General features: G+C 35.2%; 1 protein-coding gene and 1 long non-coding RNA gene across 16 annotated transcripts in view; one reads left to right on the top strand and one right to left on the bottom strand.

Moving 5' to 3' along the window:
- The window catches only part of ANK3 (ankyrin 3), a 765,692-nt gene that overhangs the window by 718,967 nt on the left and 26,465 nt on the right, over positions 1 to 20,260 (top strand). For 6 of the 13 annotated variants that reach the window (XM_088841902.1, XM_088841899.1, XM_088841900.1 and 3 more), the window contains 7 exons: positions 397 to 471; positions 3,585 to 3,716; positions 4,608 to 4,751; positions 7,382 to 8,060; positions 10,620 to 10,995; positions 12,857 to 12,907; positions 14,772 to 14,858. In XM_088841902.1, coding sequence (XP_088698028.1) covers positions 397 to 471; positions 3,585 to 3,716; positions 4,608 to 4,751; positions 7,382 to 8,060; positions 10,620 to 10,995; positions 12,857 to 12,907; positions 14,772 to 14,858 — 1,544 coding nt within the window. Of the gene's footprint in view, positions 1 to 396; positions 472 to 3,584; positions 3,717 to 4,607; positions 4,752 to 7,381; positions 8,061 to 10,619; positions 10,996 to 12,856; positions 12,908 to 14,677; positions 14,681 to 14,771; positions 14,859 to 20,260 lie in introns of all 13 variants that reach the window. The other 7 variants (XM_088841906.1, XM_088841904.1, XM_088841905.1 and 4 more) reach the window with 3 other exon arrangements.
- The window catches only part of LOC129555812 (uncharacterized), a 41,167-nt gene that overhangs the window by 433 nt on the left and 20,474 nt on the right, over positions 1 to 20,260 (bottom strand). For 2 of the 3 annotated variants that reach the window (XR_008685816.2, XR_008685817.2), the window contains exons 2-3: positions 17,179 to 17,243; positions 15,513 to 15,694 (exon numbers count right to left, since the gene is read on the bottom strand). This is a non-coding gene — a long non-coding RNA (uncharacterized LOC129555812). The remainder of the gene's footprint in view (positions 1 to 15,512; positions 15,695 to 17,178; positions 17,244 to 20,260) is intronic. The other variant, XR_016038729.1, reaches the window with a different exon arrangement.

Genomic DNA, 20,260 nt, shown 5'->3' with positions numbered 1-20,260 from the left:
AAGCATGCTGAGGATGCGGGTGTCATTCAGGATGAGCAACTTTTTTTCTCAGTGTGCTAGTGCATACGATTCTGTCAAAGTAAAAGCACAGATGTTGAACTGCCGTCGTGGTGTTGTCACCCCCACGATACTTCTGTAGCTATTGTCAAGTAGCTAGCTTGTCGGCATGTTGAATTTCATCACATCGAGCATCCATGTAGTCTGACATTTGGCCTGATGTAGGTGAAAATCAAGTGAGTCATGTAACAGAGAAGTGTTCATGTAGGTGATTAGGACACATTTCAGTGTACAGTGTTAGCATCAGTCTCTCTGTAAAATCTGAGTACTGCTAAAAGCAATTTTCCAGTGTCGTGTCTTTCTTGATGATTATTTTAATTAAGAAATTGTAAATCGTAGGTCCACAGAGTCCATGTGAACGGACAGATATCAGGATGGCAATAGTAGCCGATCACCTGGGACTCAGTTGGACAGGTAAGTGTGTATACACCTGAATGAAATTTCTTAATTTGTCTTTTTCACAAGCAGTTTATTATTTTTTTAAAAAAGGAATAAAAAACAATTTTACTCACTCATAATTCTATCTACCCAGAGTTAATTACAGATAATACCTTGTATACTGTGTTTTTTTCAAAGCTTTTCTATGCACATACACTATAGAATAGAAAATTTAAATTTATTTTACCTTAAATTTGAGCACTTTCTTCACAATGCCATTTCTGGTAATATAGGATAACCTTTTACCTAATGGAAGATTTATTTGGGGGCATAAAGGAAAATATACCTAAAGGCTATGGTTTTTAAATAATACAAAATGTTGAAGCATGGTTTATGCCCTTAGAGTAGTTCTCTTAGGCAATAGTTCAACTAATCCATGCCTAGGTTTCACAAAGTTTAATCATTCATGAGTCATTGTCACAATTTTTATGATATACACACATTATTTATAATATACACATATTATTTATTTACCTGAAACTTTTAAGGAGACTCAGTTTTATGCTCAAGGATTTATTTAAATGGAAATCTTATGTCACTTTTTCCCCAAAAAAATGCTTTCTTTTGCTTTTAATAATTTTATTTATTTTTGGACTTTCTGGGTCTTCATTGTTGTGTGGGTTTTTCTCCAGTTGTGGCAAGCGGGGGCTACTCTCTAGTTGTAGGGCACAGGCTTCTCAACTGCAGTGGCTTCTCTCGTTGCAGAGCACAGGCTCTAGAGCGCGTGGGCTTCAGTAGTTGCAGCTCCCAGGCTCTAGAGCACAGGCTCAGTAGTTGTGGCACACAAGCTTAGCTGCTCCAAGGCACGTGGGATCTTCCTGGATTAGGGATTCAACCTGTGTCTCCTGAATTGGCAGGAATGCGAATTCTTTACCACTGAGCCACCAGGGAAGCCCATAATATCACAGTGATAATAGAAAACAAGGATCATTTTCAATAACTATATAAACAACAAAACAAAGGATGACAGTTAAATTTTGAATTAAATTTTTAAGAAAAAGGATACAGGTAAATGAATCTATTCAATTTACAAAAATAGTTGGATTCTGTGAAATGAATGAGTTTTTATAATTGGTGTGTAGAAAAGGAATATTTGGCTTGATTCCACTTCACTTAAGGTGAAGATAAGGCTCTGTGTCAACTGGACAGTACTGCTTTGTATTCTGATATTAACTGGGCCCCTCAAATCCTACTTCACATGAATCAGAAAAATTTTAAATTTTATAGATTGTATGTATTTATTTTTTAATGCACAGCCAAAAAACATAAAAGATAAACATAAATGTTAATTACTGTCATACTTAAAGTCATCTTGCATACTATCAGGGACATACATTCTCAAGGAAGTTAATTATCTATGCTGTCAAAAGAGAGGTTATGACACTAGATCATGACACAAAAGGTCACCTACAATTATTTCTTTCCAATGCCCTGAATCTCGCACCACCCACCCTCTCCATTAAAAGGACTCCTCTCCTTCTACCAAGCCCTGCGCTAAGGCACACTGCTACTGACCTAACCTAGTGGAGCTCTGGAAAAAACAGGGGATCTGAGTAATCCTTTGCAGACTATTAAGAGTTAATAGCAATTCATCATGTATAAATATGTATGAATATAAAATAATAATATTTATATTTTCCGGGTGGCTCAAACAATAAATCCTCCTGCAATGCAGGAAATGCAGATTCGATCCCTGTGTTGGGAAGATCCCCTGGAAGAGGGCACGGCAACCCATTCCAGTTTTCTTGCCTGGAGAACCCCAAGAACAGAGCCTGGCGGGCTACAGTCCATAGACTCACAAGAGTTGGACTATAGTCCATGGGGTAACCAAGAGTCAGACGTGAAGTGACTAAGCATGCATGCATATTTTAACACTGGACATTATAATCTGAAAATATCCTGGAGCTAATGTTGGTTTTGTAGTATTACTTGCCCATAACTATTAGCTTACTTTCTTTAAGCAAAAACTAGTCCTTAGTTTGTCAGAATAAACTTTTGAAGATGTGACATGAAAACAGAGAAGAAACATAAAGTCATAAAATTTATAAATTCTCAGTGACAATGTCTTTGCTCTTCACTGAGTCTCTAGACAAAGGATACGGTTTGGTCATGAGAATAATAAGGATTACTGTCCTTAAAACACAAAGAGATAAGGAACTTTAAAAAAATTAACTTTTCTAATTTGAATTACCATATACACAATGAAGATTATTCTGAGAAGGCAATGGCAAGCCACTCCAGTACTACTGCCTAGAAAATCCCAAGGATGGAGGAGCCTGGTAGGCTGGGGTCCCTAAGGGTAGGACACGACTTGAGCGACTTCACTTTCACTTTTCACTTTCACACATTGGAGAAGGAAATGGCAACCCACTCCAGTGTTCTTGCCTGGAGAATCCCCGGGACGGGGGAGCCTGGTGAGCTTCCGTCTATGGGGTCACAGAGAGTCGGACATGACTGAAGTGACTTAGCAGCAGCAGCAGCAGCAACTATCTTATGGTGTGCTGTGATTTATGGGGTCGAAGAGTCAGACATGACTTAGTGACTGAACTGAACTAAACTATCTTATGGGCTTCTCAGGTGGCACTAAAGATCCCTGGGTCAGAAAGATTCCCTAGAGGAGGGTACAGCAACCTACTCCAATATTCTTGCCTGGAGAATCCCATGGACAGAGGAGCCTGGTGGGTTATAGTCCGTGGGGTCGTTAAGAGTTGCACAGGACCGAAGCGACTTAGCACACTTATCTTATATGAAGTTTGCTTCAAATTGCAGATAATAATTTGGCTAAATTATAAGAATCTATCAACATCCTCTTTGAACAGATTAAGAATCTTTATAAAATGATCTCCAAAGGAAATCTGATTATAACCAAGGAATTGCCTCAAGAGAGAGAAGTCACAGCCTGTGTATTATCACTACTTTGCTGTGAAATCAAGTATATAAAGATTAATGCCCAAGGCTGTACTTGGGTTTTACTTATAGAATTCTCCCCCCCCCGCTTTTTTTTTGGTGACAGTTAAGCATTACTTTTATAAAATATATGTGATAAAAGTATAACATGAAATCTTAGTAAATCTTTTTCTTTTCTACAGAACTGGCAAGGGAACTGAATTTTTCAGTGGATGAAATCAATCAAATACGTGTGGAAAATCCAAATTCTTTAATTTCCCAAAGCTTCATGTTATTAAAAAAATGGGTAACCAGAGACGGAAAAAATGCTACAAGTATGCTGAAACTATATTGCTTTAACTTTCAAAACTGCATATGTCTAATATTTCAGATAAGCCTGTTGTTAAGAAAACCACAGTGATCGTAAAATAATTGCAAGTCTTTTGAAGTTATACTTGTTTAATTTCATGCTAACATTCTAAACTTAGGTCTTTAGGGAGCTTTTATGAAGCAAGCAGCAGGGGATTTTTGCATTTTGTCTGTAATGAAAATGAAAATATAATTCTAGCTGTTCAATTCTGAGGTGGTGGTGGGAAACACTGTGAAGTTACTGCTATGGCCAGAAATGGATGTGCAGGAAAACAGAGAAGGATAGGACCAAATAATTTCATCCAGCCTGCTCTGTGATGCCAGAGAACTCTCCAGTGTTCTGGGGTTTTGTGTGGTTTAGTTTTGCTGAGGTGAGGGAAAGAGAGTGGTATATATTGTGACAAATGCCAACCCACAACAGTGTGCAGTTATTGTGGGCTTGTCTGTGTCACCCTGACCTTAGTAAGTCATTAAAATGCTAAGCATCAAATACAGAGGTGACCTATTTTGACAGTCTCATGGGAGGAAAGTGTTTAAAGTTTTATAAGTTCCCCATATAACTAAAAGAATCCAGCTCTTTTGAGGCCCATCTGCTCTGCACCTTACCAAGATGGAATGAATGTTGTTGCTATCACACACAGCTTCATAAAATGCTTCTTAAGACCCTAACATCTTTCCCTAGAACTACAAGCTTTCTGAGCCCTCTGAATAGTAAATATTGCAGAGCTGGAGTAAGGAGGATCTAAAATGTCAGGAGGGTCAAGAAAGCCATGGCCTTCATGTCAATATTGTGAGGATGTAAAAGAAAATAATGTAATTGGGTTTTCAACCGTTTTTTTTTTTTCATCCTTTTTCAGCTGATGCCTTAACTTCGGTCTTGACAAAAATTAATCGAATAGATATAGTGACTCTGCTAGAAGGACCAATATTTGATTATGGAAATATTTCAGGCACCAGAAGTTTTGCAGATGAGAACAATGTTTTCCATGACCCTGTGGATGGTAATTGAATTTAGTGTTCATATTTACTTAATCATTTGGTAAAATTTGAAAGTGCAGTAGGACAAAGTAGTCATGTAAAACCAACTAAATTGTGATTTGCTTGACTTAATTTCTCATTTTCACAGCTTATTCTCTGCCACAGTCTGCAAACAAACACTCTGTTAGAACAAACTTGATAAATGTCTGATATATAAAATACAAATGAGGTATAAAGGCATAAGTTAACTGAAAGAGTTGGTATCTCAAGTTTTTTATATGACCAAATGGAAGAGAATTTAATATCTAGAGAACATGTTGATTTGTCACTTTTTACATTAACCTAAAACACAAGAAGACTCTTCTATTTCTATATAGGTAAAATCAAATTGTGGGTTATTATACAAATTGTTAAGTAAAATGCTTAATTACTGTTTTGAGAACCAATTATTTAAGCATGTGCTGAAAGAGGCTAATATATCACTCAAAAAGCTGTTTTAGTTATTTAGCATTATTTTAACTCCATAGGCTGCCATTTTTTTGTTTGGCAAAACCTTATCCATTGTGTATAATAAGGTAGCATAATTTCTAATTCAATGAGCATAGATGTCGCCAATAACATAATAATTCCTCTTTTACATTAGCTTAATTTATATAATAATATTGTCATTTTCCTTTATTTTGTAAGTTGGGGCTTTTTTTCATCAAAGTTTTAAGAAAAGTATTAGAAATATGTTTTTCAAGATGTTCATCTACCATCATAAATGGAAATTTATTCCTATAATGAATTTTGAGTAAAAAATGATTATGTGGAGGCAAGAAGAGGAGCTAAGGATATTTTTCTATTATTTCAATTTTTGAAAAATATGGTGATTATTTTCCCATTTTTAAACATAAAAATTAGCCAATAATCAATAACTTACAAATCTGCACATATGACAAAAGATCTCAAAATTCTTAGAAAGTTTCTGCTTACTAAAGTCAGTCAGAAATTTAAAGTGTACCTTGTTATCCCTGTAACATAAACATGTGGGTAATAATGTCAAAAGTGGTTTCTTTTTAAGTTTATAAATACTACAGAACCTGGAAAAAAGCTCTCTTCAAGGCTTTGTCTTATAGGTGAGACCATATATTGGGGCCCAGACTCCCTGCGCACAAGATAAAGATAGAGCAGTGTTATATCAAAGGTTGAATTATTGCCAAACTACAATTTATAGAATATTTTAATACTCTTTATTGGGAAATTTAAGAAAAGTAGTTCTAATAAACAAGATCATCAGAAAACAATGAAAGTATTCAATGGAATTGAAAGTCTCATTTAATTTTAACATTCTAGAATCAGAATATTATTAAATTTATAAGGACTTTCTGTTGCTACATCTTAATATTTTTACATTCCCTATTTTTAAATTCTTAGGGAAATTTAGGAATGTTTATGAAGTCCACTTTATTTGTGCAGATTATAAAGCTCATGTATTCTTAGACAAATTTTCAACATTTTGGTTTATGGGTGACCATAACATAAAAAATGTTCACAACCTATAGCAAGTTGAATTGACAGTCAAAGCTAAATTGATATTTACCTTGGACTAATGGAAAAACTATACTTCAGTTTTGTAGACCAATAAGTCAGAAAATGTGCCTGGTTGCCTTTTTTTCCTGTCTCTCCTCTTTGCTGAACTTTTGTGAAACTTCCTTTCCTCACCTTGACCAGACCATTGTTGACTTCTCTCTCTGCTGAAGGAGAAAAATACTGCCTCAGTACACACAGCAAGGTTTAAAACCCGGGAATTGCTCCCTCCTTCCCCTTTGTGCAGGCTGGTTCGTAAGCCTCTGTGTTTCATAGGATTGTCATGAACATTCAAAGGCTCTTTGCAAGTGGTTTTCCTCCTGTCTGTTGTGTATCATTTCTTTTTTCTCTTTGATTTGTGGTTCTGAGTGGATCCCTACCACCAAGTTCACCAAGACTTCCATACGTACACAACCTTTTCATCTCTGTCACATTATGATACCTGAAAAGTTTACATGGAGTCTTTTCTACTTTATCTGCCTTTTAAATCCTTTTCCTAACATCTTTCTAGACTTTTTTTTCACAGTGCTACTGCTCTAAAATCTAGTAGTCATTTCTTTCCAAAGATTAAATTCATTTTTATTGTAAATTTTATATGAAATAAGTAAGAGTTAAGAATTCAGTAGCATCACTCTTATGTACAGTTTTTAAAATAAGTTATAAGTAATTATAAAAATTGATTTCTTATGGTTTGTGGTATTCAGTCCACCACAATGTGGATTTTGCATGCGAAGAGTATTGATAGAAAGGTATTAATCTGGCCATGGAATAAATGTATCTTACATAATGACAGCTGACTTTATATTGGATTAAATTTGTGAATGTAAGTTACTGTATTAAAATTACCAAAACCAATGGAAACAACTTATATCTTAATTAACTAGTATTCTATTTTATTATAGTTTGCCACTAGTCTTTTATTTCATTATATTACAAGTATTTGAACTAAACCAGTAATTTTATCAACATTGTTCTGTACTTCATCATACATTTTCATAACTAATATAATTTAAGTCATCCCATGTGTTTCTGTTTGATGTGCTCTGATTCATTTCAGTCAGTCCAAATGTACTGTCTTCCCTAGGTTATCCTTCCCTTCAAGTGGAACTGGAAACTCCCACAGGGTTGCACTACACACCTCCCACCCCTTTCCAGCAAGATGATTATTTTAGTGATCTCTCTAGCATAGAATCTCCCCTTAGAACCCCCAGTAGACTGAGTGACGGGGTAGTGCCTTCCCAGGGAAACATAGAGCATTCAGCAGATGGACCTCCAGTTGTAACTGCAGAAGACACGTCCTTAGAAGACAGCAAACTTGAAGACTCAATGCCTTTAACAGAAATACCCGAAGCAGTGGATGTAGATGAGAGCCAGTTGGAGAATATATGTCTGAGTGAGTATCCTCAATACCTCGGAAGGATGGCTGGGGTCCCAAAAGATGTTAAACCAGCAGAGCCATTGAAGCAGACTAGAAAAGTAGGAGTAAGCTCTGAACAGCAAGAGAAAGGAAAATCTGGTCCTGATGAGGAGATGATGGAAGAAAGACTCAAATCTCTATATGAGGACATCCAACTTAAAGAAGGAGTAGAGTCTGAGGAGATGACAGAAGAAAAAGTACAGGCTATCCTTAAACGTGTTCAGCAAGAAGAACTGGAAATGTCTTCAATTACAGGTTGGCAGAACGAGACATCAAGTGGAAACCTAGAGTCCCCTGCTCAAGCTCGAAGAATAACTGGTGGGTTACTAGATCGACTGGATGACAGGTATGGCTCTGGGTCAGAAAAAGGAAACTGAAATGAAGGTTACATGTTAGTTTATATATTTATCTATCTATCCATCCATCCACGCCAAACAGCTTGTAGGATACTATGACCAGGGATCAATCCTGGGCCCTTGTCAGTGAAAGCACACAGTCCTAACCACTACACTGCCAAGAAATTCCAATAATCTGTTTTAAATATATGCTTTTTAGCAGTTACTCTTTTTCTAAAATTACCGTTTCAGTTTTGGGATAATATATGCCTTGAAAGGTTGGTTCATTTTGCTAATCTAGGGAGGGGAAGTTACACTGAACTCAAATATAATTTTTAAAGCTACTGATAATTAGCTGAAGTAAAATATAAAAAGCTTTATACATGCTAAAGATGGACGCACTTTCTTTACTTTAGAAGTCTACTGTTTTCTATTTTATTACCTGTTCTATTATTCTTTTCACATAGCCAGTAATTAATGCTCATTTTAAAAATGTAATAAACAGAATTCTAGTCTTATAGAAATATAAGCATTTCTATTATTTCCTACTTCAAACATAAATATGCTTACTAAACAAAATTTTTAAATATAGATTTTAAAAATCAATACAGTGTCATCATTTGCAATAACCATCACTGAAATTTTGGTGAATATCTTTTAGATATTGTTTTTAAATGTCTTGTCATAGAAAATGCAGAGAAGCAAAAAAATCATCTGTCCTTATCATACTAAGAAAAACAACATTTTATATATCCTTTTTTCTACATGAATATTTTATATAATTTGCAACATAGCATATGCTTCCCTGGTGACTCAGCTGATAAATAATCTGCCTGCAATGCAGGAGACCTGGGTTCAGTCCCTGGGTTGGGAAGACCCCCTGGAGAAGGGAATGGCTACTACCCACTCGAATATTCTGGCCTGGAGAATTCCATGGACTGTATAGTCCATGGGGTTGCAAAGAGTAGGACACAACTAAGCGACATTTACTTAATATGTAATTCTTTACCCCCAATAATACTGGCATGATAGAAATTTGTTTATAACTAAAATAATTACCCAATCATGAAGCTGGCTCTTTTTGTAGTGGCCTTCCTGTAGAAAGGTAAGAGCCAGTGTCCTTCAGACACTGGTTCAGACCCCACCATCACTAGGTTTTGCCCTTTATGACTTTAATTTCTAAGTTCTAAGAACATCACTGTAATCGACTTCAAAGATAAGAATACTACTACTTTCCTCAAACAGGTTTATAGATTGAAAAAGAAAGCCTGTAGCATACCTACCCAATGACTGAAGCAAATAGACTCGCAGTAATAGTTAGCTTTATTTTTCTTTATACACACATCAGATTAAAATGTATTTTACTTCAGTGGCAACTGGTGATAAACCTAACATCAGTTCTTTTTACCTGGCTTATTTTACAATCATATTTAATATTTTCATATTGCTTGCTCAATAAAAATTCCCAAAGAGGATATAGACATTTGCAAAGAAGATTTCACAAAACTCCTTTTGAAGAATTGTAACATCAATGAATTCTATGTTTAGCCTACAAAAAAGAGACAATAGAGACAAGATAAAGTACTAGTTTTGATGTCTGAGTTCAGATATAGTCACATAATTTATAGTTGCATAAGAGGAAATTATAGTTAGGAGTTAGATATAGTTATCATATAGAGTCTTCACAGTATGCTGGGACTGTCTGTCCTTAAACATATGGAATAGGATTGCTATTAATATGTTTGAGAAAGGTGTTTATTCAGAATCTGATTTATAAGAAATACACATACATATGCATAATATACATATTACACAGGAAACATTGCTCCACTTTTACTGTCTTCAGAATTCTACAGGTAATAATCAAAGATGTTAAAAACAATATACAAACTAGAAAATAGAAAGTCTATATTGAAACTAGTAAAACTTAGAAACCACTTTAAAAGAAAGCAATGGAAGAGAAAGATTTTCAAGAATCTAAAGGAAAACAGTTCTCACAGGCAGTAGAAGCATCAGGTGAGCATCAAGGAGAGTCAGCAGAGGTCAGGAGTGGACAAAAATGAGAATCCAAGTAAGGTTCTCATGATTATTCCATGTCTGGAAAAGCATGACGGTAAAATTCACAATTTTAAACATATACAGAGACTGGAACATAGGGTTCTTGGGGATACCAGAACTCTCATCATAGGAATTCACTTTGTCCTTTGTCATCAGTTTTTTCATTAGCAATAATGGAAAAGCATTTTGAGATCTCCACCTCTTTTAGATTGTTGGGTCTGGAACTCTGGGTATGTCCATGAACCCAAGGGGCTGTAGAAGTACAAACCTGGCTGTAGAAGCCAGGTTGGTGGCTGGAGTGCAGAGGAAGCCTGGAGCCTATGTATCATCTCCTTACCCCACACCCATGATACACCCCCACAGTTTGAAATCCAATAACCGGATTTTTTATACTTTTCTATTGTATGTCTTCAAAAATAGTTAAAAACATGGTTTTTGAAAATTCAGAGCCTCTGAAGCCCATCTGCAGCTATATGTTACTATTGTAAATTTCCACATTTTCTCTGTTGCAGCCCTGACCAGTGTAGGGATTCCATCACCTCCTATCTCAAAGGGGAGTCTGGAAAATTTGAAGCAAACGGAAGCCATGCAGAAGTCACTCCAGAAGCAAAGACAAAATCTTACTTTCCAGAATCCCAAAATGATGTAGGGAAACAGAGTGCAAAGGAAACTCTGAAGCCAAAACAAGGATCTGGTCGAGTTGATGAACCAGCATCATCACTAGCAGCGTATCAGAAGGCTCTAGAAGAAACCAGCAAGTTTGTAATAGAAGAGCCTAAACCCTGTGTGCCTGTCAGTATGAAAAAGATGAGTAGGACTTCTCCTGCAGATGGCAAGCCAAGGCTTAACCTCCATGAAGAAGAGGGGTCCAACGGGTCTGAGCAGAAGGTACGTCATCTAGTCTTCTACTATGCTATCATTTAATCTCAAAGTCCTGACTCTTCAATTTTTTTGATTAATCTTGTAGCACTGGGCCCAATATTCTTTACTATTTCCAAATTATAAATATGTGATCAAAAGTGGTAACACTAACGATGGGAGTAAAGAAAGTACTGAGTAAAATGTATGCTGTCATACCTTTGTTCATTAGGAATAAACATCTTTTTAGCCATTTTTCAGAAGGGAAATTACAGGGATGTTAAGTAGGAAGTATCTTAAGATCCAATATTAATTCTGTCTGCGATTTAGATTTCCTGACTTGTCTTCATTCTTGAGGATGGAGGATAATTATCCTCTCCCTCACTGGTTCTTTTACACAATTTAAAAAGTTGCTAGCATGTGACCCAACTACGAGCTCTGTAAGTTCTGTTGCCTGAAAGGGTTTTTTAAAAATTGAAGGAATACAGTTCCCAAGAATAAAATGAGGTGGGTGTACTACTGTTGATTGATGACATTTAGAAATGTAGCATTAAAAGTAGTTATTAAAATGTAGCATTTTAATAACTTTTATATCAAGTTGATAATTATCTTTAGAAATGTAGCATTAAAATGTAGTTATTAAAATGTAGCATTTTAATAACTTTTATATCTAAGTTGATAATTATCTTAATATTTGTTTTTAATAATTTAAAAACCTTACCGTCACATAATTATTTGCTTGCTTTTAGTATTTATATGATTTCTTTATATTATTTATTTCTTTATAAGAAATAAGATTTCTTTATTCTTTGAGGGTAAGCATTTTTAGACATTAAAAAATTTTTTAATTGAAATTATGATTCATAGATGGATATAAGAAAATTAACATCAGTTCTGTTTCCTACATTTTTGACTGCTTTTTGCTGTCTCAATTTTTGTGTCTTTTCATGAACTATGCAGTAGACATAGACTGAGTTATACATCTTTGGAATAGTAGTACTTGAAGTTTTCCATAAAACATCGAGTTTACTTAAGATCTACAGTGTTTTGGGTAGAAAAAAAATCTTTTGTAAAATAATGAACCCATGATTAATTTTAAGTTTAGAAAAATTTAGTAAACTTCTAATCACTTAGGAGCTAATTATCAGCTTATTAACTAATCATATCCTTTCCTTTTCCCTTCTGCAGGCTATTTTTTTTTAATTATTTTCCTGCCTGTTAGGAAGGAAAGTGAGAGGAAGTAAAATTCTCAGGCTTTTCTTTCATTTCCTTCCTGACAAGTGTTGTTTTGAGTATTGATTTCTGCCTTTTTGTTAACTCTCAGTATATTTAAGCAGTATGACTTTGGATGGAACGTTCCCTTTTAAAATGAGCCCACAAACTATAGTGAGGAGCTATAGGAGGGAGTTGCTACACAGTGATGTTTTAACGATAAAATGTATTCCACACAAGCCCATTAGAAATTAATAGGAAAGTTCTGAAATCAAATGACAATATAAATGTAAGTAAGTATTTCTATGTGTGTACATGTGCCTACATATTGCCCACTGGGAAACCATTTTCATTTGAAAATGAAAGGCTTAACCCTGGATGGAAATGCAGCTGAATTCATCAGTAATGGAAAATAATCACTGTTAGAAAATGTTTTTGAGATTTCTTATAAGTGAGTCTGTGCCTTTAGTGTTGGTCACTGGTCCTACTCCAGTGCAAAATGTCTTCAGGAGTATAGCAATTCATAATGAAGTTAAAGCTTCCAGAAGATAAGAGCCTGACCTCTCAAGAAATCCGAAGATGTTCAGGATGTCTCTTCTGTGATTAGACCGTAGTACAGTAGCAACCAACTAGGTCATCGGATGTATGAAAGCCCCCTTTTTGTCCCCTGAAAAATCAGGTCAAAAGTCCGGGTGCAGCTCTTACACGGATGACTGCCTGCTGTTACAAGGTAAAATTCTGCTACTTTCCACCGCTTTCCATCCAGCAACCCATGGCAAGGAGAACTCAGAAAAATTCCATTTGGTTTCCAAGTTACCCTCTGTGCCACTGCCTAGAGAATTCTCTAAAAGGAATCCTGATCAATATTCTACTACCATCTTCTCTCTACCCTTCACCTTAATATTGGCAGAGATTCCACAGAGAAAAATGGAACAAATATTAGCCAAATGGCCACTTTTTCTTTATGTGAGGGGCTGGTCTCAGATGATTCTTGATAGGATTATGATATAATTGACATCTAGCTTTATCGTTAAACATATGTTCTTATGCTTTTAAATGTCTCAGTGAAAATCTTTCCCTAGTCTAAGATTCTGTATATGGATAATTCAGGTTTAACTTTCTCTTCTGCCTCATCTATTAATCGCTGAATGCTCAGTAATGCTTTTGCAAGATGAATCTGTCTTACCTTTTCCTGCATTTTTTAGCCATTGTAAGGGCCCCTTTCACAATATTTAGATCATTCTAAGTGTCCAGAATGCATGGTCCTTTTCTTAAAAATTTTTAAAGTAATAGGCAATTTATCAGTCAGTATCTTTGCAAGGAGTAAGTAACTTAAAAACTATTTCCTTTTGACACCATATTATTCAATAGGGTATTTTGTTCAGATGAAATCTCCTACAAAGGTAAGGTTGATATTACTGTAACATTTTAGAATATTTGACAAGTTTACCTTTGGTGAAAATGGCCTACTTTATTATCTGTTGTATTTGAATAACATTTCATTAATTTTTGCTAACACTTATGCCTCCTTTAATAGTTTTACATATTTTTCCTATTTTTACCAATATTAGCTACAATTTCTGTCTCTGAGACTATCAGATTGGCATAACTAGAACACTTAGAAAACAAAATACTGAAATCATTTCCATTAACATTTAGAAATAAAATTATTCAGTATGTACTCCTGGACCATGACATTTAAGTAAAAACTGAAGATAATTTTCCCTTTGACTTATGACTCTAACTTGGTAGTTTTTCCTTATTCCTATTCTTATCACCTAAAAATTAATATTGTGTATAATTACCATATTCTTGTCTGTAGTTATCTATATGAAATTTTCTATTTTAATTTCATATCATTTCTTTAAAACCTCAGACTTTCACCTATTTTACATTCTTTCATTTGAATAAAGGAATAAACATCTACTGAGTTCCAATTATGTATTAGGTGCAAATTATGCTGATATATTTGTATACCTTTTGCAATGTTCAAAATAGCTTCTGATAAAGTTGTCAAATCTGACCAAAATATCATAAAAGTCAGAAATACTATGCCTTTTTCTGTAGATCAAGTCAAAGATGGCCTTAATTGTAAGGTTATACATTCATGTCAAATGTATAATATTTATTTTTAAACTAGTTTTAAATCTATACTGTTTCCCCAAACTAATAATTAGTAGCATGTATGTAGTTTCTGATGCCAGTCTCCATAATTGTTAAGAACTTACAATTTTACTATCTTGATCTTTACCTGCATATGTATATTTATGCATTTATATATGCATTGCATTTATATACACATAAGTATATATATGCAGGTAAAGGTCAAAGTAATTAAATATATATATTTTATCTATGCTTTATACTAATATTTATACATATATACACATACATATACAGAGTAATTTCATTTAGAATCCTATTCAAAATTTCCTTTCACTTAAATTTTTTTAAGATTTCCACAAATATACAACATGATTTTCCTTAGAGGGAGATCTAGCAAGTAAAAAAGTAATTCTTTTTTGATTTCCTTTCTCAGAATGTCTTTTCTTTTAAATGTGATGGTAAAATTATACTAAAAATGCGTTTATCAGGACTTGAAAGGCAGTGAGAGTGATTCAAGCTCAGAGGAGGAACAGAGAGTCACTACCCGAGTTATTCGCCGACGTTTGATTATAAAGGTATCCCAAAGCTAGATTAGTATGGGGCAATGCTGTATTATTAGAACCTTCCTTGTGGTTTGGAAAAGTCGCATGTTATGTGTATCTTTGCATATTTGAAAACTGATAAAAACAACCACTGAAAGGAAAAACTCACATTGCATGGTAGTGAGTATTCTGTGTTTGACATGTGGCAGTTGTCATTTTATCTGAGAATTCTTGGCATTTGTATACTGCTTTCCTTGGAGAAGTTTTCTGTGTGTGAACAAAGATTCTATCTTGGTGAGAGAATAATTCATATCAAATGAAATGTTCAACTGAAATCTCAGAGGCTGTTCTGAAGTATGAGGTAAGATTAAGAAGAAAGAGAAGAACGAAAAGGCTCCCTTCTCAGTCTTACCAGTTTTTAAGTTAAAATCAGTTCTTCTTTATTAGTCACCGACTAAGAATTCAGTGTTCTAGCCTGGCACAGATGTATGACACAATGTAAACCAAGCAAAACTTCCTGAAATGAGGTTTTTAACTTGACTGACATACAAAACATCAGGCTGTATTTTTTTAAGTAGGGGAATCAAGTCTTACTGCAAGTGAAAAATGTAATTCCACTCTGTTAGAGTATAACTGAACACTGAATAAATCTTGATTTCTCCCACAAAGGCCTTCTGAACTACTGACCTTGTTCATGGGAGATCCTGCAGACTCCTTCTTGCAGTATGCTGTTTATCTTCATTACTATGTCTTTAGAGAGATCTTTCTTGATGTTAGAATAATTTGAGTGCAGAGATCTAGGAATCCATTTTCAATACACAGGCCTTTGAATGTGGTCCAAATAACCTGAGGCTCCTTGGTTGGCAGCTCTGAAGAGAAAGAAAAGAAAGGATATTGAAAATCATTTATCAAACTTATCACCCATTTCCAAAGTGTCAGGAGACCCAACAGAGAGACAGGGAAGTTGGCGTAGGTATCCCAAACTTCTTAATCCTGCTGCTAATAAATACTTTTCATGTAGATGAGATGAAAGAAGAGAAGCAAATATGCGAAATCTGCTCTAGCCTAATTTTTCTAATACTCTGAAAACATCAGAGAAGAAAATAAGTCCTTGTCTAAATCCTAAATTATCCACAAATCAACCTTGAGCTCAATAGGTGCCATCACTTCTTTGAAAATTCCATGTAGGCAAGCCAAATTACTTATTGATATCTAGTATATTTGCAAGCATATGACCTGCTATCTATAAAGTCCTCATAATCTCATAAAGATACCTTCCACACATTTTCTTGGATTAAAGGGAAGAAATATTTGTTTTCTCAGAACATATTCTGAAATATTCTGCCATTATTCTGCTCAGGCTTTGCTAGTCCCATGATTAGTGTCTTTAAGAAGTACTATTTTAAAGTAAAACATCTAGACAAAGCAAACCAGACATAATGGCTTTATGCTTAACATATGACATACTCCGGAGAAGGCAATGGCAAGCCACTCCAGTACTCTTGCCTAGAAAATCACATGGACAGAGGAGCCTGGTCGGCTGCCGTCTATGGGGTCGCACAGAGTCGGACACGGCTGAAGCGACTTAGCAGCAGCAGCATGACATACTCAGACATGACTGAGCGACTGAACTGAACTGATGACATACTCATGTTGCATCAGATTCACCTCATTCATTTATAACAGCTGCCCAGTAGAGAAGTTAACTCCTCTACATATGACAGAAGGAAATAGACATAATCCTGCATAAAAAGTGAGAGAAAATGTAGAGAAGTTTTACTCTGGAGAATACTAAAACAAAACAACAGGAACATCAACCCTCTCCCTAAGTCAATGAGGGTTATTTTGGTCTCCTAAAATTCTCGACATGCATTAGCGAGTCAGCTTTTAAGTAATTTTGTTAGCATGAATTATTTATGTATTTAAGTGTAACATATAATTATATATATATATATAAACATTTTTATTAAGAGCTTAAATTTAAAAGACTGAAATACACTATGATGTTATAGGTTTCATAAAACACAGCAGACTATGTGCTCTCCAAATCTTCACTTCTTGAAGTCAGTGTAATTTTAGGGAGGTTGAGTGGAATCATCAGATGGATTTTATAAATGGGGAGGTCATTGTATAAATAATAGAATCACTTAAACAAGTTTTGAGAAGTGTCTTTTATATGTGTCAGAAAACTCAAAAGCTAAAGAATAATTATAATTGGAAGGTATAACAAAATATCTTTGTAAACTATATGTATAGAAATCTTTCCGGTTACTTTTTTTCTGATCAGATTTTGGGAGTCCTTGAAAAAGAACACATTTCTTTTGCTTTTTCTCTTTATTCCATACACTGATACCTTTGTAATGTAAAGGAGCTGGAGACTGCAAGTACTACATGGTAAATGTCACATGGGATCCATCTCTGTTAAAAAAATAAACAAAACATAAAATGAGAATGTTAGGACCTAAAGGAGTCATTGAGACTAAAATTATTTCTTCTCCTTGATGATAAAACCAAGCATTAGAGATGAATTGATTTACCCAAATCACTCAGCTGGATGTTAAAAATTTTGGAACCAGAACCCAACCCCTGGCCCTCTAATGATGCACCTTCTACCTGCCTTTTCCACAATACTGTATTCTCTTCCAGGACAAAATGAAAAGGAGTAACTTTTCCTAGATTAAATTAGGCACTTGGTCACTTAGACTTTTCCAGTAGTACAGAAGGAGACAGCATTGGGCTATCTTTCTTGGAAACTGATGGGGCTGGAATGCAAGGAATTTGACCTACTTTATGGAGGCTGTCCAACCTTGGACTGAACCAGCATATTTACACTGTTTGCCATAGTAATCCCCTTGGCACTTAGAATCTTAGAGCTGAAAACTATTTGAGAGTTGCCCCCCACCCACCCTCCAGAGCTAGCTTTCACCAGGAAGTATCAATGGAAGCAGTAGATTCCATTACCTCGGGTCTAGGCAAATCTGTCTTTATAGCCATTCAGGTTGTATAATAAAGGGGATGAAAGCATAATTTTATGATTTTTCTCTTTAATTTCATATGTGAATTCATTCATTTTCTAATTTTTAAATATTTTTTGTTTAATATTCTCAAGTCCCTAAGAAGTGAATGAACTTAAACTCTCCCATTTGTTTAGGGATTTTTAAATTTTATAAGTATATTAATTTATTCATATATAATATAATATCACAGTGGTTTCAAATGCTTGGAAGCAGTTTAAGTAAACTGACCAGTCTCTATGAGCTTGTTTACATTATGTGCTCAGCAAATTCTATGATTACAAAGGTAAAAACTTTAATTCAAACAATTGTGAACTTTGATAAGATTCAAACAACTGAATTTTTACTATGTAGTTCAACTATATTTTTATTTCTACTTTTGAGCAATTTTACTGATTTTCAAAACAAGCATTTAAATGTATGTTTTCCCCACCAAACAATTCAAAAGTACAAAAAGTTCATCCTATCCATTCCACTTACCAGAGGTAACTGTTGTTCACAAGCTTCATATTGTTTTATATACCTACAACAGTATGTATGTGTACATAGAATATACATGTACATGGATCCCCTGGCTCTGGGTTTCTAGGAATATAAAAATGGGTTATACTATACATATTGCTTAGCGATTTGCTAAGTTTATATATATATATATATATATCTTTCTCATCCTATTTTTTGAAAGTTCAAGTTTTAATGTTCTATACATTAAAGCAAATTCGCACATTTCATGTTGTTATTCATTTTATTCAAAAAGAAGAGAAAAATAGAAATCCTAAAATGCAGTACTTCCAAAGGGAAGTACAGCTAGTCTTCATAACGGTGGCTACCAGGAATGATACTGTGACACTGCTGCTGCTGCTGCTAAGTCGCCTCAGTCGTGTCCAACTCTGTGTGACCCCATAGATGGCAGCCCACCAGGCTCCCCCGTCCCTGGGATTCTCCAGGCAAGAACACTGGAGTGGGTTGCCATTTACATGTGCTCTAATTTTCCTTTGAAATAGGCAAGGAAAAAGTAGGTGGAGATATTGCCAAAAATAATGCCATTACCAAAAGTAGCATGGAAATTTTATTTACTTAAAAGTACAAATATTTTCAAGAACTTCAGAGAGTCTCTAATGTACCTGATGAATTAAAATGAAAAAAAATTTGTACATGTATTTTGTGACTCCTTACTAACTTTCCAGTCTATCTAATCAACTACTATCTAATCCATTCCCCGAATTTAGTAAGTTTTTCCATAATTATGCAACTCATTTTGACCTTATTAAGGCACTAGTTGACCATCTTTAGTGCCCATTTAAGATTAAGATAAGTATCTTTACCTTTCAGTTCAGTTCAGTTCAGTCGTGTCCGACTCTTTGCAACCCCATGAATCACAGCACGCCAGGCCTCCCTGTCCATCACCAACTCCCGGAGTTCACTCAAACTCATGTCCATCGAATCGGTGATGCCATCCAGCCATCTCATTCTCTGTCGTCCCCTTCTCCCGCCCTCAATCCTTCCCAGCATCAGAGTCTTTTCCAGTGAGTCAACTCGTCGCATGAGGTGGCCAAAGTATTGGAGTTTCAGCTTTAGCATCAGTCCTTCCAATGAACACCCAGGATTGATCTCCTTTAGAATGGACTGGTTGGATCTCCTTGCAGTCCAAGGGACTCTCAAGAGTCATAAATAGTATGAATTTTCAGTAGGAAACAATGCCTGCATACCACAGCAGATCTCAACAACCTATATTGCTTGTTATTTATAAACAAGACTTTGCTTTTTTCTAAGGCTATTAATATAAATCAATATACTTAAATGTATTTACTGTGCTTATAAATATACCTACTAGAAATGTCTTTCAGAGACTGTCTGAAAATTGGCATCTTTCCCCACTGAAGAGTCAATTTATAACCATCTTTAATAGGCGGCAGTTTTAATGGATTTCCCTAGGATCCTGGAATTGTCTTAACACTCAAGGACCTGGACATGTCCAATAGTTACCTCAAACATATCTCACTCAGTCATGTTTAAACTATAGTGAAATCTTTCATAACCTTTTTGAGTTTTCTGGTGCCTCTAAGCCTTTACTTGTAAAATAATGTTTTTTCCTAAATATATAAAACCAACCATTGTTGTTGTTTGGGTGCTAAGTTGTGCCTGACTCTTTGCAACCCATGGACCATAGTACGCTAGACTCCTCTGTTAACTCCTCTCCCGGAGTTAGCTCAAATTCATGTCCATTGAGTCAATGATGCTATCTAACCATCTCTGCCAGTCCCTTCTTTTGCCTTCAGTCTTTCCCAGCATAAGTCTTTGCCAATGAGTCGGCTCTTTGCATCAGCTGGCCAAAGTATTGAAGCTTCAGCTTCAGCATGAGTCCTTCCAATGAATATTCAGGGATGATTTCCTTTAGGATTGACTGGTTTGATCTCCTGG

This window comes from Moschus berezovskii, chromosome 12 (assembly GCF_049115385.1).
Source record: "Moschus berezovskii isolate FMDL1 chromosome 12, NW_MosBer_1.0, whole genome shotgun sequence".
Classification (NCBI taxonomy): domain Eukaryota; kingdom Metazoa; phylum Chordata; class Mammalia; order Artiodactyla; family Moschidae; genus Moschus; species Moschus berezovskii.
The sequence above is the reverse complement of the archived record's forward strand: the minus strand, read 5'-3'. Positions and strand labels throughout refer to the sequence as shown.